At 35.7% G+C, this 22,572-nt stretch overlaps 2 protein-coding genes and 1 pseudogene across 3 annotated transcripts; all 3 read right to left on the bottom strand.

The window, feature by feature from the left end:
• Positions 1–213: 213 nt before the first annotated feature.
• Positions 214–3,103, bottom strand: LOC107815608 (GDSL esterase/lipase At5g22810). 2 transcript variants are annotated; one of them, XM_016641216.2, is made up of 5 exons: positions 2,748–3,103; positions 2,302–2,432; positions 2,033–2,206; positions 1,318–1,573; positions 214–537 (listed from the first exon to the last, which is right to left on the bottom strand). In XM_016641216.2, the coding sequence occupies exons 1-5, from the start codon at positions 2,989–2,991 to the stop codon at positions 344–346; spliced, it is 999 nt and encodes a 332-aa protein (XP_016496702.1). In that variant the 5' UTR covers positions 2,992–3,103; the 3' UTR covers positions 214–343. The 2 variants fall into 2 exon arrangements, with proteins under 2 accessions (XP_016496702.1, XP_016496701.1); XM_016641215.2 differs by having other exon boundaries at positions 1,973–2,206; positions 2,748–3,097.
• On the bottom strand, positions 1,767–1,913 carry LOC142164521 (U1 spliceosomal RNA; annotated as a pseudogene).
• A 3,062-nt stretch (positions 3,104–6,165) lies between the features above and the next one.
• On the bottom strand, positions 6,166–10,363 carry LOC107815607 (putative phospholipid:diacylglycerol acyltransferase 2). Its single transcript, XM_016641214.2, is given in 7 exon segments — positions 6,166–6,642; positions 6,644–6,775; positions 6,986–7,251; positions 7,343–7,682; positions 7,935–8,218; positions 8,934–9,156; positions 9,397–10,363. Coding segments are annotated over 7 exon segments (2,079 nt in total). The 5' UTR covers positions 9,879–10,363; the 3' UTR covers positions 6,166–6,290.
• Positions 10,364–22,572: the final 12,209 nt, after the last annotated feature.

The following is a 22,572-nucleotide window of genomic DNA, read 5'->3' as shown; positions in this document are numbered from 1 at the left end:
TCCTTCATCACATAAAAATAATTAGTTTAACCGAAGATTTACACATTTTGGTCAAACACAAACGCCTACATAATAACATATTTGAGACTTAAGAAGAACAAATTTGGAATTTTGCCAACAACAACTGAACTCATGTTATCGTATATTTTCTCGATAGTAGTATTTTGTATAATTGCATCAATATAAAGATTTATTACAAGCTCAAACACTGCCTTTATGTTATTCCAACCAGCAATAAAATCAAGAATTTATAACACATTACGAGACCATTCAACAATACATTTCAAAGCAAACTCCGTTAAAAAAAGTGCTGATATAGTGTGAGAGGATGAAAAAAGAAAGATCAGGAGATGAGGGATATGCCACTGATTAGCAAGTCATTAGCTAAGATTTTGTTTGCAGCTTCAGTTGGATGAAAACCATCCCAAAATACATATTCAGATGCGTTTGCACATGTTCCTGGAGACTTGGCATTGCACAATATGGATGTCTCCAGCAATCCCGTGCCACAACATGCCTTTCTTGCTTCAAAAAATCCTGGAGAAGTAACATTTGAACAACTTATTATATCATCTACGATAGCGACAAAGTCAGTATTTTAACAAGGGAATTCAAGAAAATGCATGAATGTTACACTTGGGGTTCAAACATGTGACCTAAAGCAATTTTTTAGCCACATTTGCGGATGTGAGGCTTCTCTTATGTCTAGAGGATTCAATACGTTTTATATACACAAAAAAGAAAAGTTACCTTATAACTTACCGAGGAGGGAGATTTAGTTCCGTGCCTGATGTACAATACTCAAATAAATGAATCGGAGAAATTTATAGAGCACGATATGTGTTATACATGGTAAATGATTGTACATGTCTCAAATCTTTAAGGGAAAAAAAAATCAAAAATAGCCTAATTTACAACTGGTAATTGAAAAAATAATCATATTTTCCTAAATAATCAAAATTTATCCACTTTTTCATGTAAAGATAAAATTTGAACAAAAACACCCTTAAAAATTCCAGCATAATATGCTGGAGTTCAAAATTTTTACATATGAGATTCATAATATGCTGGAAGTTTATACGCAGGAACTCCAAAATCCAACATAATATGCTGGAACTTTCCGTGTTTCAGCTAAAATAGTGGTCATTTTTTAATGACTTTGCAAACACTGACTATTTTTTATTTTACCGGTCCGAAAACTAGCTAGGCCATGCTTTTTTCACATTTTTTAAGTGTGAGGAAATAACAAGGAATAACAGAATTGTACCAGATTCAAGATTGGGGAGAAGGTTTTTTTTTTTCTTTCTGAAGTATTACCATTATCAGCTGGGTGAGTGACAAGGTCAAGGAAAGGTTGGTAGATATCCAAGACAACAAGATTGAGACCAGAGAGGTTCTTTTGCAAGTTGATAGATGTAGAATTGAGCTTGTTGTTGAATGAAACTGCTACTTTGTTCATCTTCTTGACACAATGGTTGCTGTCTTTTCCAAATATTGTAATGGATGCTGGTAAACATCCAATTGGTGGTACTGTTGTCACTCCAATCTTCCTTGCTCCTAGTCCATACAATTCCTATCAATCACAAGACATAATTAGTACAAAATTTCAGTACGTTGCTGGTAATTTGTCTTATATTCCATATTAAAAATTCTTTTACACTATCATTATTATATAGAAGTTAAACTCATTTCAGTATTTTAAATAAAAAATCATAATTAGTACAAAAAAGGTTGTTTGTAAGGAAATGACACAATGACTTTTTTTTAGCCACGTGAATGCAGGCCACAAATTATGACATAGGCTCGACCTCTTGGGCCGACTTTAGGCAGGCGCCCCTCCAAAGTGCAATGGAGGTCATCAACCTAGGCCATGGGCTTTCTTGATCGCCCATTGACCCCATCCAGGTAAGTGGCGCAATGACTTGATCACAAGCATATTAGCCCTGAAAAGTGTACAAGAAAAAAGATGTACCAAAATGAATTTAGTGTAGGATTTGACGAGGATGTCTGAGAACTGATCAGGAGTGTATACTTTGTATAGCAGAGGATTAATGTAGTAATTTTGAACAAAATCACTACTTCCTGCACTGACTAAGTGAATTGAACCATTGATTATTGATGTTGCATTTACTTTCCCTGCAATTACCACCAACTTCTTCTGGTATTCTTTATAAAACTCAAGCTGTTTGCTCAAAGGAATTGCATCCTGAAGAAAAACAAAACAAGCTTTTCTCGGGTCAATTGCATAAGATATTGGACACAGAATTTGTAGAAAATTTAATAAATACTACTCCTACTTACATATAGTCTAGAAGTAGTATCATAGTAACCAGATGAACCTGAGGCAAAATTGGCTCCAATCAAAAGGTTTTTTCCTTTGGCTTTCTTGCTAAGATAAGCTGGTGGATATGAAGTAAATCCAAGATTCTCAGCTGCATTATTGAACATTTAAGGACAAACATTAGTTTATATTTCTGTAATCCAATCAAGTTCTGTCAGTGCAAATGTTAATTAAAACCAACTTTATGATTGTTTCATTACATGTAACATTAAGTATAATAATGCTAAAAAGAAAAATGAGTTTACATGTAGGGACGATATAAAAAATATTTACACAATCAAATTATTTACTATAAGGTACATATATGATATATCCATGATAAATATTACTATTAACCTTGTAATATGGTAACTAAGCTGCTATAATAGGTCAATGTATATAACTTAAATTCAAGGGAAATAAGTACCGGTGAAATCGGAGGCGAGCTTTCCATTGCAAAATCTCCCAGTTGGTATGTGTTTAGGGAAGTCTCTTCCATAAGGAGGGAAATTTGCTTTAACAATAGTTTTAAGGTAGTTGTTATTTCCTGCATCAACAACTGAGTCTCCAAATATGAAGAGTGCTGGAACCGAAGGCTGCCCATTGACCATAACCAAAAACTTCAAAGCCAGTATAAACAAAGAAGTCCTGAAAACACCTGAAATATTCATTATATAGCCTTTTTTTTCCTTCACAAATAGAATAAGAATAATATGTGTGTGTGTTTTTACTCTTTTGACTCAATATTTTAAGTGTTTGTGGAGATGAAAATGGACTGAATTGCAAGGACTATTTAAAGGGGAAGATGGGAAGTAGTGTTTGAGAGGCTAATTGGTTGAAATGGTTACATCAATGAGATCTATTTCCTTTTCAATTCCTCAACTTAAGACATTAAAGAATTCAACCATAAATACTCGGGTAAATTTCACAAATAGTCGTATAACTATGACTTTTTTTCACCAAAGTTATATAACTTTGTTTTCTCACACAAAAATCATATAACTATGACTTTTTTTTATAACTATGTTTTCTCACACAAAAATCATAAAAAATTTATTAACTCACACAAAAATCATAGTGATCGGAAAATATAATTTTTCAGTAGTATATTATTATTTTGTAATTTTTATTTTTTATTTTTAGTCTAATAAATAATAATTCTATTAAAATAGGGATGAACCAACCCGACCTAGCCTACCGTCTCAATACTCATATATATAAATTAAAATAATACTAAGAGTGAATAGTAAATCTTTCAAAACATAATACTTAATTCTATCTTTTTTTTTATTTTATTTTTCAAGATTTTTAATCAAATTGATAGCATTTTTATTTCAAGTGCTCTCTAATTATACCTTTTATTTCTTTATTTTTTTTTGTCATAATCTCATGCATTCCGAACTATATTTTTTATGGGGGAAGAATTCATTTTTCGTATTATTTTAACTTGCGTATATGATTATTGGGTCAGGCTGGATTGGGTCATTCCTATTTTAAAAAAAATATATAAAATTAACCGACCGATCGAAACTAAATGTATTTGATAGCCAAAATATATATAGAATATGTATGTTCTATGTATATAATACACACATATATAAAAAATATTTTATCGGCTATTATTTTGGGAGGGCTAAAAATATACTCATATTTTTGGGTAATTATTAATTAGACTAAAAATAAAAAATAGAAAAACCGTAATATAAGAAAATAGTACCAGAAAATTTATTTTCCGATCACTGTGATTTTTATGTGATCTAGTGAAAGTTTTATGATTTTTGTGTGAGAAAATAATGTTATATGATTTTTGTGGGAAAAAAATCATAGTTATATGATTTTTGTGGGAGAAAACAAAGTTAGATGACTTTGCTGAAAAAAGTAGTGTAATAATTATATGACCATTTGTGAAATTTACACTAATACTCTTTTTGTGTAAATTCATTCCGACTATAATAACTGGCCATTCTCCTCTTCTTTTAATCTTCTTTTTTTGTAGTACCTTTTATCTTTTCCCATAAGCTATATGGTTGAATTGCACCTAATCAACTATTATTCGATTAACAAAATAATTTGTGTTTTCTTTCTTTTTCTTTGTCAAAAGTTTGGAAGTTTTGTTAGTATAAGATTAGAATAATAGGCAGTAGTTCCAACTAAAATTCACTAGGTAACTTGCTCTATTACTATTTGAGCTGTCGAGCTGAGTTTGTTTGACACATTCATTTCTGTAAACAAAATCTAGAAAGACTAAAAGCCACTTCAAATGCAGTAGATCTTCAATCAACGTCATAAGCTTTCATACTAACAGCTAATTACTGTCCAAAAATTTGAACGGCATGTCCCCCAACGGAACTGGTCTTGGCAGAATGTCGGTCTTAGCGAAATATCCTTATTTTATACTTAAACATCATAGTTCTTGGAGCTTAAAATTCTTATTTGGTGGTGGAAAGTAGAAGGTTATCTTAGAAATTTACCGTCTTTTCTAGAGACTTCTAGTGTGGCCCACATATAAGGTAATAAATTATTTACCTTTGTCTCCCAAGTAAATAATATATCAGATAATATTTTGTAGTTATGCATATATGATAGTTTCTTTGATAGAAAGAAACGTTTTTTATTAGGAGTCTTTAGAGAAATCGTAATTTATGGAGAAATCGTAATTTATGGAGAAATCCCTAAGGCTAAAGTATTTGCCTAAGAGTCCCTAGCCTACCTATAAATTTTCATCACTCTCGTATCCAACAATAGGCATAGGCTAGAAGGCTCCATAGGTTTTCTGTCAAGGTTCTTCTAAGGCGACTCTACGATACTTGAACAACTATGGCTGAAGGTACATTCTTTGTTTAATTTCCGATGCGACGGTTCTATGTATGTGCTTAAATTCTACAGGTTAATGATTCATTATTGTTAAAATCGTTTCTATGTTGATTATTTATGCTTAAATTTAAAATTTACACCAATTTAGTGATTTACTAGTAAAAAGTTCAAAATTCTATTGTTGGACCCTAAAAAATATTGAAGAAGACAAAGAAGATCTTTTTGATTTGGTGTTATTTGACCGAATTGGCGATTGAGGATTGTTTGTGTTAGTATTTGAAAGCTTTGTTTCAAATTTGAATTGGCGATTGAGGATTGTTTGTGTTAGTATTTGAAAGCTTTGTTTCAAATTTGAGATCATCTGGAACAGATTTTAAATGGTTTGATCGAAATTGAAGTTACAAAGTCGAATAATATTTTTTTAATACAATATAGAAAAATTATACCAATCGGGTAGACTTCTAAATATAGTATAAACTCTACCATTCTGGTAGAAAAAACCCTGACAACTTGATGCACTTTGATGAACACCTTAACAAATAGATAGAGCAAATATAGCATAAACTCTACCGATAGAAAAACCCTGAAGAGCAATAACTTACCGCCAATTTTGGGGACATTCGGCTAAGACCAACCTCTTACGGGGCCATTCCTGTTAATCCACCCTTAGTTCAAGTAATTCGGGCGGATTTCAAATGCTCTACCAGAAGTTTCTAATTTCTCCCAATAATCTAGACAAGTCATGTTACCACACTGAAAAAGAATGTTTAACTGTTGATGAGCCACTTAACAAAAAATGAGCAGAATAAAACACCTCAGAGCTAAAGATATTCCTTTAAAGAACAGCCAGAATCTTATTCGACTTGATTACAAGAGGTGATAATTTATTCTTGTAGATTACAAAAGTGAGAAATGCTACTCTCTTTTTCCTTTTTCAGTTAGAAACTTACAATCAATACAAAAGGTCCCCCATCTAGCTAGCCCCATTTTTCTCATCCCATACTTAGTTTGTCCTTATTCCTCCTTAAGTCTTTTCTCTAGTCATTCTTGTCAAATATCTCTCAAGTCATTTTCTGAGTCAGTGTCCCGCAGTCTAGTAGTCGTTTTTGGTGCTCTACTCTCATCTCAATCCTGTATCAAAATCACGTTGTTGCAGTTAAAGCCGAATATTTATCCTCTCTGACATTTTCATGATCTCCGAATAGATTCTATCGCCACCCAACTCTGCACCAGTGGCACCAGCAGCAACTCGTAGAACATCCTCGATCAAGGCAACATTTCCCATAATGTCAACGTGAGCACCACTCTCTGTGCCTCTCCCTTCTAGCAGACTTGCTGGTGCCTTGTGCTGGTATTCTCTTACGTATGTTGAGATGCCCGAGGGATTGAAACGTGTATTGTCTCGCCACCCTTTAGCGCACATGAAGCCAGCGCTCACGACTGGTACACTCTCGTCCCCATCAACAAAGTGTACTCCGCCTTTCAAGCAGCCGTTGTCACTTTCCGTCTGCAGAGCTATCAATCTGAAGAGGAATGCTCTTGCATCTGTCAGAAGGTGACATCTTGTAGACATATGATCTTTCAGTGGGAATTCCCACTCCATATGAGCAGTAAATCTCCATATCTGGAGCATCAGGCAACCTGGAAAAGGATACTGACTTTTAACTAACTACTGAAAATATCAAATAACATTAAGAAAGCAGCATTCTTGGCATACACTGACTTCATTATATAACCCTGGAATTTCTTTAAAGGCACAACGCTTATGATTAACTTTACAAATCAGATGTGGAAAGATAATGGCAAGAGTTAATCATCTGGCAATGAGAATTACAGCATAATCATACTTACTTGGTTTCAAGTGGATTTGACCAGTACTTGTGATGATTATACTTTGGATCATCAAGATCTTCTGCTATTCCATGAGATAAGTGTGCCTCGGCACGCTTCATCATTTTTGGTGCCACAAATCGGAGAAGATCTAACAAAGTTGTTGCAGTATATGCTTGATTTTCAGCAACTTTCTTGATGCTTTTGCGACTCATCTCGTCATACTCTGTCAATACTTCTCCACATGATGTATTGGAATTTCTGGATGTACTCTTACGCACAAATTCCTATTGATTTTATACAATTATGGACAACACATCAGTTGTCATAATGCAACTATCTAAAAGAAAAAGAGGCGGACTAGAGAGCAGTTCTTACCTTTGAATCAATAATTGAGAGCTGTGAAGAAGGTAATTCTAATGCTTCCTTGCCAAATGAAACTATTCGTCCATATTTTGGCAGCTCCTTCTCCTGGAAACTCCTCCTGACATCAGTGTCATTGCCATTGTTTTCCTTTGAAGAAGATTGCAGGTATCGCGCCTTTGATTTATGACATATGTTTTCTACTTCTGGAGACCAGTTCAAGTCGCCCCATATTGTCTCTCCTCCTCTAGGCACCAAAGAAACAACGGAGTCCCATGTTCGAGAAACCCTCATAACATGTTGAAGTGTTTGGAAACCAAACGTCTCCGAATCTAGCAAACCAGGAGCCATGGCTCTGGAAAAAATTAAAAAGATGACTTCATTACATCATCCGTACAATGCACCGAACTCCAATTCTGTTAGAAGTAATTTGCAGTCATTTAAATTTCCTACATTTATGGTGCAAAATGTGTAGACCATCCAAAAACCACCTTTCTGCATATTAGAGCAGATTTCTTGCTCAAATTCTAAACCGTTAGAGGTAACGCTACCAATGAGAATTCAACATAGCATAAAAAAGGACAGTGATGTATATATAAACACTGACCTGATAAAGGCAACGTCTTTTCCCTCAGCAGACAATATATTAGCAACAGCCTTAGGAACGCCAAGAAATGCTGGACCAATATTCATGATAGCTTTGATGTGTTTGGCACACCAACCCGACCCGCCACCCCCTCCAACTGGAGGAGGTGCTTCAACCCATTTAAGGAAGTGGAGGAAATAGATAACTCCCATTGAATGTGGCACTACTACCACTTTCTTGTATCCATTTGTTACATACATTAGCTCGATTTTGCTCTTCAGCCTACTCAAAGATTGATCTCTAATCTGCTTGTTCCAATTACAAACGTATTAGAATACCCTCAATCTGATTTAGTACAAAACTGGACAGTTAAAGCAAGTGGCAGTAGAGTTCTACTACAAAATAAGAGGACAAAATCCATTTTGCTTTCTGGTAATATAGATACATTGTTAATACAATAAATAAGAACTAATGCGGAAACAAATGCAGGGGAAACTATTTATTGAAGGGGAGCCTTGGAGCAACGGTAAAGTTGTCTCAGTGTGACCTATAACTGTGGGATCAGCCACTAATGTTTCAGCGTAGGTTGCCTACATTACACCCTTTGAGGTGTGGCCCTTCCCCGGACCCTGCGTGAATGCGGGATGCTTTGTGCAGCGGGCTGCCCTTTATTTTTCCACAGTTCGAAATAAATTCGGCAATGTTTACATGCTTAGTAATTGAGAATTGACATAATGGCATAAGTCAATCTGATGTGACAATGCTGCTGAAAGGAACATATTTTCAAGTACATCACACAATGAAATGACATTACATACTACATAGGTAAATGAATGAAATTATTGATGATAAGATTGGCATTTATTTAGATGCATATGTTTGACTATAATAATTTGAAATACTTAATAAATGCAAGGAATTAATGCTATGCAAATTATTCCCTAAAATAGACAACATAGTACTATATCTTATGTGAGAAAAATTAATATGTTGGACCAAGATTAGATCATTATATGGTACCTCTGTGTTTTGGAAGGATAGCCTCCAGTCATAAGCAGCCATATGCATATTCTTTTGTTCATATCCAATTTTTGCCAAATTCTCAATAAGAACAGCCCAAACAAAGTAACCAGGTGCAAAATAATCAGCTGCTACAAGTCCTGGTACTGCTCGAACTCGAATCCCCGGTGGATCAAGCCCCGTTTCATTATCCAACGACAGGTGCTCCAACCAACATAATGGCCTAAAATGCACAACAATTTGTTAAATGTCACAACAAAGGGGCAGTCCGGTGCACTAAACTCTGGCTATGCGTGGGCGGGGAAGGGCTGGACCACAAGGGTCTATTGTACGCGACCTTACCCTGCAGCATTTCTGCAGGAGGTTGTTTCCACGGCTCCATTTGGTCATATGGAGGCAACTTTACGAGTTACATGTCACAACAAAAACTAAGGGAAATTAAAACTAAGCGTAAAGCACAAACCTTTTGAATATTTCAGTAAAACTACCACCCCAAAGCCTCTTTCTAAATAAGCCTTCAGAACAAGGCCTACCTTCCCAAAGCTCAAGTCCACCAGTTACAATGCCAGGTACTAAAACAACAGGATGAAGTGCAATTAATCCTTCACGTTTAAGTCTAACCCCAGGAGCTTCAGGAACTTTAAGTCCAGGTAAATTTGCTGGCAAAAAATTGCACAAAAACAAAAGCAGCCACCAAGTTGTACATAAGTAACCAATTAACCAACAGCAGCTATCTATACACTTCCATTCTTTAGGCTGCTTTTTTATTTTCTTGGATTTTGGTTTCTCTAAAACTTTCTCAATAGCAGAAACAAGATTTTCTTTTTTTGGGGGTGGTTCAAGAATTGATTTTTTATCATCATTTTTGGGTTTTTCAAAACTTACAGAAGAACACTTCACTGGCTCAACAAAACACAACTTACGAAACCTCAAAATTGAAGCCATTGAAATTAACTCAAGATTATAATGATAACAAAAATGTGTGCTACAAAATTAGCTTAAATTAACATGTTAAGCTGTGATTCAAGAAATGGGAACAACCCATCAAAGGAAAATTTGGAATTAAGAGGAAGAGAGTAAGAATTGGAGTTGAAAGAAAACTGAAGGAGGAAATGAGGAGAATAGAGGGAAATGATCATTGTTTTAGAGTGGTGTAAATAGACGTTACAGGAGGTGCACTAACACGTGGTGAAGAAGGTGGTAGGAAGAGTTGTTCTGTGGGTGCATATAAAAGCTACACATTGATACAAAGAACAAAGGGTGAAAAGAAATTTAGCTTCTTTCTTCTTATTATTAGCACAACAAGAATGGAGTATTTTTGGGCTTGTTTTAACTTTTTCTGTTGTGATGAAACCAAGGGGCTTAGCTTACACTTGTCATTTTTTCCTTTTACATGCAAATTGTAACACTTAGTATATTAGCTAGCCAAGTTTGCCTTTTTATTGCCTCTCATCACGTGGAATTCTCTTAACCCACTGTATACTCTCTCTCTCTTTCTTTAATATCTTGTTCTGTCCGAAACAGAGGACCAAAGTGGGGATAAAAATGGGGAAAATTTTATTGGTTTTTATTTTTTTGGTTCTGAAAAGGGAAGTCCCGAGGTATGGTGGTGAGAGTGACAGGCAGTGTAAACACGTATACACACACAAGGAATACAGAGAGGAAAAACCAAGAAAAGGAGGCAGATGGATATATAAAGAATATAAGTTGAAGAAAATATAAGAGAGAATCCAAGAGCACAGCCTCAATCATGGGAAGATAAAGCACACATTACGAAAAACACATATACCCAAATCTTCGATGGTGATGGTGGACCTGTTTGCCAATTGGTAATTTCACAAGGTTATATAACACAAACAATAGCTATCCTTCTTTAGCACTATGTGGGCATCCCTGTGCACTAAACTCTCGTCATGTGCGAGATCCAGGAAAGGGCTGAACCACAAAAGTTTATTGTATGCAGTCTTACCCTGTATTTCTGCAAGAGATTGTTTCCACGGCTTGAACTCGTGACCTCCTGGCCACATGACAGCAACTTTATCCGTCACACCAAGGCTCCTCTTCTTAGCACTGTTTGATTTGAGAAAAAACACTTTAAAGATATACTTCCTCCGACTCACTTTAATTTAATTTTTTATCTGTTTTCACATATATTAAGAAATTTATCTTTTAGCATTAATTAACAATGAAAATAATCATATTAACCTTAGTTTGTTCATTGAAAATATAACAAAGACTCATAGACTCTTTACTCCAAATACAACTTTGGAAAAAAGAAATTAACTCCTTCTTGATATTTGAAAAAATCAAATATTGAGGACCACAAGAAAAAGGCCAAAAAATTAATTAAAGTGTATTAGAAAAAGTACTTAAATTAAATAACATTAATTGTCGAGGTGCTTTTAGCCTCTTATGGTGTCTATAAAATGTTAATGTTATTGTTAGAAACACGTCATTAGATACAATAATAATAACAACAACAAACTTAGTAGTTTTTTATGAGTGGGGTTTGGGGAGGGTAAGATGTACGCAGCCTTACCCCTACTCCTGGAAGGGCAGAGAGGTTGTTTCCGATAGACTCTCGGCTAGAGAACGACTGAAAAAGAAAAGGTAATTGCAACAAGTAAGAATAACAACAAGATGAAATAAGATCGAATCCACGAATGCAGTCAAACTCTAGGTAGCAATAGCCATCTATGAATAAAAGATATCATACTAACACTAATGCTAGCGAATTGAGTAAGATAAAGAGAAACGCTCGACTACCTACGAACCTTCTACCCTAATCTTTGACCTCTATACCCTCTTGTCTAGGGCCATGTCCTCAGTCAGCTCCAGCTACGTCATGTCCCGCCTTATAACCTCTTCCCAAGACTTCTTAGGCCTACTTCTACCCCTCTCGCTGCCCACCGAGGCTAACCGCTCACACTGTCTAACTCGGGCTTCTATACTTATCCTCTTAACAAGCTCGAACTATCTCAACCTCACCTCCCGCATCTTATACTCCACAAGGGCCACTACTACCTTTTTTCGAATAACTTCATTCATAATCTTATCCAACCGGGTATGTCCACACATCCACCTCAACATCCTCATCTCAACTACTTTTATCTTCTGGGTATGAGAGTTCTTGATTGGCCAACACTCTGCTCCATACAACATAGTCGGTCTAACTACAACCTTATAGAACTTACCTTTAAGTCTCAGCGGCGCATTCTTATCGCACAAGACACCGGATGCGAGCCTCCACTTCATCCATCCTGCTCCGATACGATGCGTGATATCTTCATCAATCTCCCTGTTACCTTGTATTGTAGATCAAAGATACTTGAAACTACCTCTCTTAGGGATGACTTGCGCATCAAGCCTCGCCTTCATATCCCATTCCTGGGTACCATTATTGAACTTGCACTTCATATATTCTGTCTTGGTCCTGCTCAACTTGAAACCCTTAGACTCTAGGGTCTGCCTCAAAACCTCCAGCCTCTCGTGAACACCACCCTGCGTCTCGTCAATTAAACTATGCCATCAGCAAATAACATACACCATGGCACCTCACCTTGAATCTGTCTCGTCAATGCGTCCATCGCCAAGGAAAATAAGAATGGACTAAGAGATGATCCTTGGTGCAACCCCATCATAACTGAAAAGTATTCCAAGTCTCCTCCAGTTGCCCTAACCTGAGTCTTAACTTCATCATACATGTCCTTAATCACCCTAATGTAGGCTATTGGGACCCCTTTAGCCTCCAAGCATAGATGATGGAAGGCTATAACCCCGTATTTTAGTCATTTATTGCACTCTAATTCACTGTACTTTACTTGTGTTGAGCTTTAATTTGTAGTATTTTTGTACTTATTGTGTGTTTTATGTCTTGTAGGAGTGATTTCGAGTTTTGTAGATATTTCGGAGCTAATGCGAGCAATTTAGAGCATTGAAGTCTAAGTAGAAGCCCAAGCAATTAAGCCGGGATCACGTTCGGGGGTCGAAAACCAAGTTTGGATGTCAAACAATGAGAAAACGAATTCAATCTGAGAAAATTGCACTACCGGGGCGCTAGTGCAAAAAGTGGTCAGAAATGATTTTTTGGCACGTTCTGAAATTTTCTACATGCGCGCCACATGGGGCGGCGCGGGGTGCGGTGCGGTAGCACAAATATGTTAGAGTGACTTCTTATTTCGGCTAAGAAAGGGTAGTTTCATCCGGGATTATTTTGGGGACGGCTTAAATATACCAAAAAATACTATTTTCGGGACTTTTGACACATTTTCGACCTAAGGAGGCTAAGGAGGCTTGGGAAAACACACAAGCACAAGGATTTCATCATTCCTTCCTCACTCAAGATCCGAGTTTGGATTGAATTTATATTTTCCTATACTTTAGTTATATTTGTGAAGAACTTCTCCATGTCTATGGAATAGTTCCTTTTGGGTTATGATGGATTTGGTGTATTGATGATTGTTTGTGGATTATAACTCTATTTTTATGTATTTGAATCGTTTTGGAAGATTTAATTGTTGCATCTATATTTATTAGTTCATGTAATCGAGAGAGGCATAACTTGTTATACCTTTGCATTATATTGTTGGTTGAGTTCATAGATTCTTCAAAGTAATCGAAAGAGGCTAGTTGAATCATTGATTAAATCTAGTTAGGAGAATAATCGAAAGAGGTTTTCCTAAAGACCAATCCACTATGCATTCTTGCATATTTTCATAGTCCTTAGGTTGGTTCATCTCGTGAGGTTAAGACTTAATCGAGAGAGGAGTTTCTGCTGAACGTTTGAACTAATAATAGAGTGAATTCGAGAGACTCGCTTGAACATTGAAAGTGAATTACCTAGAGTTAGATCCCAAATAATTATCTTGCACTTATCCTGTCAAGACCCTATCTTCTCCCACTGATAACCTTAATTGCTTACTCCTTGTCTCGATAGTCATTAATCAATAGCACTGTTTTAAAAGGCATTTTCGGGGTGAGCCCTGGGGCGAGGCGTACCAAAAATGCCCCAGAGCGAAGGTGTAGGACGAAAATCTCAAGAGGCGTACGCCCGGGCGTTCGGGGTGTTTGAGGCACGTTTTTTTAGTAAGGAGTAAGCCCCTGAGACCTTTTCAAATTAAAACAAAATTTGTTGAATAAGTCATTCATATAATACCCAAATTCTCAAAAGTCAGTTTGGTAATTACTCAAAAGGTTTAAAAGCAACTCAAAAGTATTAAATGTAAAAATCAAGACCTTTTTTATTGATTGAAACCCTAATTCAAGGTCTTTCCCAATTCTTTATCTTGTTCGCTAGTCTGGTAATATCTCCCGAAAGCAACGAATATTTAATTTTTTTACAAATACAAAGAGAACTTCATTCTCCTTCATAGAATGTAAGTTCAAAGTTCAAATTGCAGGTTAATCATCCTTTTTGTTTCTCCATGTAGAAAACTTTATTCTTTTAGACTTAAGTTACTTGTGCTTAGAAGTAGCGTATAACACACACTCACACACACACACACACACACACACACACACACACACACACACACACACACACACACACACACACACACACACACACACACACACACACACACACACACACACACACACACACACACACACACATATATATATATATATATATATATATATATATATATATATATATATATATATATATATATATATATTTTTCTTTAATTTTTATGCAATTTTACCTGTTTATGAATATTTATTGTAATTATATTATTTTATAAAATATTAAAAATTAAATACCTATGGGGCTTACGCCCCGTGCCTCAGGGCTTACGCCTCGCTGAGGCATATATAAAACGCCTCGCCTTATGCCCACGCCTTTTAAAACACTGGTCAATAGCCTTAGATTCTTAGTTATGTTTTGCGCTCGTCAATCGCCGGAGCACCTCTCTCGGGACTTTGTCATATGCTTTCTCTAGGTCAATAAACACCATGTGCAAGTCCTTCTTCATCTCGCTATACCGCTCCACCAATCTCCTCACAATGTAAATGGCTTCCATAGTTGAATGCTCCAGCATGAAAGCGAATTGGTTCTCAGAAATGGACACACTGATCCTCACCCTCATTTCAACCACCCTCTCCTAAACTTTCATAGTTTGGCTTAGCAACTTAACCCCTCTATAATTATTGCAACTTTGGATATCGCCCTTGTTTTTATACAGAGGAATCATCGTACTTCACCTTCATCCATCGGGCATCTTCTTCGTCCTAAAAATGACATTGAACATCTTAGTGAGCCACTCCAAACATGCCCTACTCGCATTCTTCCAACATTCCACAGGTATTTTATCTGGCCTAGTAGCTCTACCCCTGTGCATCTTACGCATAGCCCCCTCGACCTCCTCTACTCTTATGCGCCTACAATACTCGAAATTCCGGCGCATCTCAGAGTGCTCTAAGTCGCCCATCACAATGTCCCTATCACTCTCTTCGTTCAGGAGTTTATGAAAATATGTCTGCCACCTTCGTCTAATCTGAGCCTCTTCCAACAAAACTCTACCTTCTTCCTCTCTAATACACTTAACTTGATCCATATCACGGGCCTTCCTCTCTCTATCTCAATGAAAATATTAAGAATGGAGAGTTTTTATATATTAGTATCATACATTGGATAAGCACGAGCTTAGTCAATTAAAATCAGACTGTGCTACTAGATGCTATGATCGAAAACAAATTAGGGGCTATAGAATAATATCGTAAGTCGTAATAACATACATTTCAGTGGTCAATCTTTGTGAAATGGACTTAAAAGGAATGTCATATAAGATAAAATTGAGTACCAATTTATATGTACACATGTCGACGTAGTACATTCTAATTAGTTAATTAGAATTAGGATTGTGTTGCTTGCTCCTATTGAAAACAAAGGAATTAATAACACCAATACGATTAAATTTGCGTTAGAAAGGTTGATCCCTCTCTAATGACACCATAAAGGCCGGACCAAACTTCCGTTTGCTTTTATAGAATAATAATAGGTGAATGACATAGTTACCCACAAAAATAAAACTATTTATTTTTATCTTCTTTTTTTTTCTACTCATTAAATTAATTATATTTTCTACCCATAGTAGTTTTTGTGGGGAATTTTCTCTTTTTTCTCCAATTTTTTATTTATTTCTATGCTCCTTTTCTTTTCTCCTTTTCTTTTTTTTCGTTTTCTTCTTATTTTTTTCTTTTTTCTCTTTTATTCATTTATTTTTGCCCAAATCGTATTATTGTTATTTTTACCAAAACTTATTTCACACTCAAATTTGACTCCTTCTTTATTTTTTTTCTTTTTATTTTTCCTTTTACAATTTCACGTGATTGCCATGCAATTCTTGATCTCCTTCCCTACAAATATCAGTACACACTCTACCATTAGCATTAACACAACCAGTTATGGAGTCAAGAAAACATAATCTACGGCCACCAAATCTCCATATATACTAGTTAGAATAGAAATGATAATAAAATATTGGAAAATGCAATAAAAATATAAGTAGCAAAAAAGATTTGTAGTACCATATGATACCAATATGGTATACATGTATACCAATAGAGTATATGATTGCTCTAGAATATTGCTACAACTATCTGCAACTATACTACTGTACCAAAACATTAAAGGATGCAATAAAAGTATGAGAAAATTACATGCACACATTGCAAGCTAAATATTCTCAAAGCAACTTGCTTATTCTGTATACTAACATGGTATATAGTTGTATGGGGCCGTTCTAACAATTGCCTATAGCTATAAAAATTATTACATAATACACATAATCTATGTCCATCGACACAAAAAAAAGCACTGCAAATCATGTTCATATAAATAACTTCATAATAGAATTTACTTTAAAATGCAGCTAAAACAACCAAAAAATATTCAAACTACCATATGATACCAATATGGCACATAACTATACCAACATGGTATATAATTTTACTTGTTAATTCCCGGCAATTATATGACTATACTACTATTACATAACACACATGCATATAGAGAAAAATAAAAAATAGTGTACCACATATTAATATAATAAAGTATTTCAAGATATTGTACTATATTACTATTATTAAAAGAAAATCAAATAGTATACCAATTAAATGCAGCTAATACAACCAAAAAAGGATTCAACTAGCATATGATACCAATATAGTATATAGCTATACTAATAGAGTATATAGTTGTACGGGGTCGTTCTAACAACTGCATATAACTATAAAAACTATTACATAATACACAAAATCTATGTCCATAGGTACAAGAAAATCCTACACAGCAAAACATGATCATATAAATTATTTCAGAATAAAATTCACTTAAAAATGCAGCCAAAACAATCAAAAAATATTCCAACTACCATATGATACCAATATGACATATAATTATACCAATAGGATATACAGTTCTACCAATTAATTCCAGACAACTATATATGACTATACTACTATTACATAATACATATGCATAAAGAGAAAAATCAAAAAATAGTGTATCACATATTAATATAAACTTGTATGATACCAAACTGGTATATATGTATACCATTTTGGTATATAGTATAAATTCGTCTCCTTCGCTAGTTCAACTTAATTTCAACCAAAATTTCACTAACTCTACTACAAAATCTCCATCAAATTGTCCCAAGTTTTAGCGATAACCTCTAATCAACATTTCAAAGAAACCCCAAGCAAATCATATCTGAACAACTACAAACTCAACAAACTCATTATATGAGTTTCAAGTTTCAAAGTCCTTCAATAATGAATTTGATTTTTTTTCTAATAATAGATCTCCAAATATCCAACTTTACCCAAATCTTTCGATCAACTCTCTTAAACAAACCTCAATAAAAACTGTATCAAATATTAATAAATTATCGAAAACCCATTTGTGCTCTTCAAGTTTTCGCAACCCCCAATAACATTGTTTTGAACTCTCTTCTTTTATATCTTCTTAAATCAGTATGTAACTTTAGCTTTTAAATTTTCAGATTACAACTTTTAGATCTATTCAGATAATAAATTAATTAATCCAAAATATTATAGCAAATAGCAGCAACAAAGAAAAGGAGAAGTTGATAAAACAAGCGGCTTTTAGAGTAATGTAAGAAATAACACGTAGAAGAACAAAATATCATCTAACTTAATCATGCTAACCTGAGTTAAATTAGTAGAATCTCCTTTCTCATGTGACATCTTTAGCACATTGGTAAGTAGTTTGAAGTTCAGATTAGGAGGAACGAACCAAGAGGTTTCATAGATAATCGGGTAATTATTTTTAAAAAAATGGGTATAAATAAAAATAACTTTACTATGGGTAGGAAACGGGTAATAATTTTGGTTTTTTTTGAGCATTTAGCACAGTTTTCTCAATAATAATATCGTCAAAATGTGAATTTAAGTGGTCAATCTTTACGAAATGGACTTAAAAATTGCGTCATGTCAAATAAGTGGTTCGAAAAAAGTGAAATTATTTTCCTAGCGAAAATGGTATTTAAAAATTAGATTTGTGTTTGGACATGAATATAATTTTAGGTTGTTTTTGAATTTTTGTGAGTAATCTGAGTGAGAATTTTGAAAAACAGCTTTATGGAATTTTTTGAATTTTTAAAAAATTTCAAAATTCATCTTCAAGTGAAAATTGAAAATTTTCTGGCCAAATACTGATTTCGGAAAAAGGCCAAAATTTTTCATGACCAAACGGACTCTAAAATGTATCAATTTATATGTACACATGTAGACATAATACCTTCTAAGTTCTAACTTAGTTAATAGGTCCTGCACCCCCACCCCCCACCCCCTCATAGCCCAGCTACCCACAAGTTGGGGTTGTAGGGGGCACGGGGTTTAAGGAGATGGAGATAGCATGATGACAATTCTTGGTTTTGTGCTCTTTGCAAAAAAATATAGCAGGGATTTTCTGATTTCAGCAGAGGACTGTGGTAGAAAAAATGGTGGTCATCACTGAGATAAGGTATGAACAGTGCATTTGTGACCAAAATGAGATTTGGAAGCTAACGGTCGGAATAAGACTAAAGCTTTTACTGTATACAGTTTCAGTTTAAGACTCTGAAAGTGGCAAATCAAAGCACCATGTGTTAAATTTATGGAGAGAATACTGCTACTCCATGTCATTCGTTAGACATCTTTAATTTTCTTATCTTGTTTTTCACATTTTCTTGTTTTAAGTAGAGAGCTTTGGATTCTCAGTAGTCTGTCATCGAATCAATAGCTTATTTTAGCTACTCTGTTCGTACATAAATATTTATACATATTTAAGAAATTTTTTAATAAATATAAAATTTAAGTAAAAATTATTGAATTCATGTAAACTCGCAAGCAACGCTCTAGCTAGCTCCTCTGCGTCCAAGCTTACAACAGCAAGTGTTAAATTCCTCTTTTCTTTCCCACTACAAGAAATGACTCCTCTAAATATCACAAAAATAGAGTGATTTTGTGGAGATTCAAAAAGATTCCGCAAAAATTGATAGTTTTGATGGCGATTCAGTTACCAAGATAACATCTGTAGTAGTTAAGGGCGGTAAAAGCTTACTAGCACCTGGTGTTTATACCAAAATTATATCAATTTATTTTGGCTAACTTATTTAATTAAGTGAAAATATATACTCACTAATTAGCTAATTATGTAAAGTTAAAGAAATCTATGTGCAACCACATATGGTGAACATATTAATTTGATATAAATATCGAGTGCGGATAATTTTTATCGGCTATACGTAACCCACTTTAAATTCTACCTTGTACCATGCTGCCCTTGCCAAATCACTCCCCGTCAACAAATGTTGGAGACTTTCAACTTGAGGTTGTATACAACAATTAATAGCACCAAATGTTGGAGACTTTCACTTCCCATAAACTTCTTTAGTTCTCTTTGTCAAGTTTTCCTAAACTTTTCATGATATGCCCGTCTTTTCAGTTTTGCTTTTCCGTTTTCCTTATCACTTGATGCAGCCCCCCTTGCCTATAACGAACAGAGTTGCAACGAAATGGTTATTCAAATTAGGAAAAAGGTCCAAATATATAGCTAACATTTGCGATTAGTTTTACATTTATCCTTCGCTTATCTATCCATTTCATTAAGGCTTTCACTGTTATTTTTCATCTCAAATATACCCTTCTCATTAATGGTTTTCCACCTTGAAAAATTGATCTGATTTAGTTGATATAATGAAAGTCGCATGAGGTTATATTTTGACCTTTTCAATTGTTCATGAATCATGAGTAGACAAGAGGAAGTTGTTTAGATGGTCAGTACCTCCCCCTACAATCCAAGAGTCATGGGTTCGAGTCACTAAAGAAGTAAATAACTCCAACAAAGGGGAGAGGATTAAAAAAAATCATGAGATATGCACTTTTTCAATTGTTTTATGGCATGTTTCAAATTATTACAAATATTATATATATAAACCAATTTGATAGTTGCGTAGGGTAAAATATGCTATGCTACGTGGCCGCCCAAAAGAGGAAAACGTGGAACCTAGGACGGGGGATAGCCAAAACCGAAGGCAACGGTTTCGTCTATCACCGGAAAGAATAACGCTCATAAGGAAGCAATAAATACTCTTCACCCGGTAGCATTTAATTGAGAATATTTCACAATATTAAGTATGTTGCCCGTTATAAGGAATTTGACATTTATGCTCACTGTTACATCTTCGTCAATAGACCTCATAATTGACATTAAAGAAAGGCACGGTCCTAAGACCTCCTTTCCTAGACGTAGCTAGAAATAGTGAGCTATGTTATCATTGTAAGGACACGAATTTTCTGCCAAACTAATACTACAATCTACTCAAAGCTCTAATCAATTTTACCTTCTTATTTTCTGCTATTGTTTTTATTACTATTGTGCCCGGAAGCTTCACTATCAGAGTCTTTATTTCTGTCATTCCGTCTTTCTATCAAGGCTAAGTGTTATATATTTCTTCAATTATCATATTATTTCAAGATCGAATTAATTCACTTGTCTAGATATCACGTATTAATTTAATTGTACCATTTTACGGGTAAACAGTTTGGCGCCCACCGTGGGGCTTAGACAGTCGTGCAATTAAGTTTATCCTTGCCTTTTTTTACTAACGTGTTTTGATTATTTTGTCTTAGAAGAAATCATAAAAAATAGCAGATAACGGTGTTAACAACACGCACAATCCCGAGGTTCAAGGGATCAACATCATTTCGAGGACTCAATCAGTGGCACCCATGACGAGGGGAATGACGCCACGCCGGTGCATGACAGGCAATATCCTCTACATGTTCGGGAGACAACCCCTGATGATGCTGAGGAAGAACATGTCGTTGACGCGGTAATGGTCCTACAAGAACGACAGGCGATCATTCTAGGCCACCTCACGCGACAGGATAAGATTATGATGGAGTTGAAGCAGGCGCTGTAGGGAGCTTCGAATAATGCGAATAGATGAGATCCGGTTCCTCCCGGCGCTCCCGCGAATCAAACAACGCAAAAGGTCGACAACAACACCCCGAGAGGCGAAGTCGGTTCTGATGGGGCTGGGGGAGCGGATCCGGTCCCAAAAACGAAAACAATCCCTTCAAGAATGAACTCATACGATTTATGAGGGAAGTGAACGCCCGCATGGACCAAATCTCGGGTGCATCACCGGTGCTGAAAGATCCGGACTCAAAGAAGTATACTCATTGCCATACAAGCCAAGTGCGACACCAGAATTAATCCCGAAGCAATTTAAAATGCCTGATATGCCAAAGTATGACGGAACTTCAGACCCTTAGGAGCATATTACCACTTATACAACGGCGGTGAAGGGAAATGATTTAGCTCCTCATGAAATTGAATCAGTTTTGCTGAAGAAATGTCGAGAGACTCGCACGATGGGAGCCTTGACATGGTATTCACCGTTACCCAAGCATTCCATAGACTCCTTTGAGATGCTCGCGGACTCTTTCATCAAGGCTCATGCCGGGACCAGAAAAGTACAGGCCTGAAAGGCCGACATATTCAGGATTGCACAAGAAGAGTCCGAGTTGCTACGGGAGCTCGTTATCCAATTCTAGAAGGAGAGAATGTTGCTCCCGGCTGTCCCGAAAGAATGGGTGGATGAAGCATTCACCAAGGTACTGAATTCGATAAGTTCAGATGCTTCCCGGAAATTGAAGGAATTCCTACTTGAATTTCAAGCAACGACTTGGGCGGATGTCCACAACCGGTATGAATCAAATATAAGGATCGAAGATGATCAGGTTGGCTTTCCATCGTCAACAAAAGGACGGGAAAAGAATAGAGAAAAATCAAAAGATGATTTCAACACGGACGGACGGTCTTCAAGGGGCCAGTTTTTGCCTTACGAACGGACCGAAGGCCGCGGTAGAGGCTTCCGGTCAGCGGACAGGTTTTCCATCGACAAAATGACTGATCACGGTCAGAACAATAGATTTTTGTTGGACAAAGAAGCATTAGGTACGAGGGATGCTTCCTACCCTCGGCTATCCGAATACAATTTCAATGTCAATGTAGTAGAGTTGGTATTAGCTATGAAAAACATCAAAGAAGCACGGTTTTCGAAGCCGATGAGATTTGATCCCAGCTAGAGGGATCCCAACTTATGGTGTGAATACCACGGGA

The sequence above is a fragment of the Nicotiana tabacum genome, chromosome 9, assembly GCF_000715075.1.
Source record: "Nicotiana tabacum cultivar K326 chromosome 9, ASM71507v2, whole genome shotgun sequence".
NCBI lineage: Eukaryota > Viridiplantae > Streptophyta > Magnoliopsida > Solanales > Solanaceae > Nicotiana > Nicotiana tabacum.
Note: the sequence above shows the minus strand (reverse complement) of the source record. Positions and strands in the feature narration are given on the sequence as shown.

What these genes read in the sequence shown, in the direction of transcription:
- LOC107815608 (XM_016641215.2), bottom strand. Translation starts at nt 2,991, where the DNA reads ATGAATATTTCAGGTGTTTTCAGGACTTCTTTGTTTATACTGGCTTTG. An exon ending in ATACTACTTCTAGACTATAT is followed by an intron (nt 2,207 to 2,301) that starts GTAAGTAGGAGT and finishes GTTTTTCTTCAG; the next exon opens with GATGCAATTCCTTTGAGCAA. An exon ending in CACTCACCCAGCTGATAATG is followed by an intron (nt 538 to 1,317) that starts GTAATACTTCAG and finishes TTACTTCTCCAG; the next exon opens with GATTTTTTGAAGCAAGAAAG.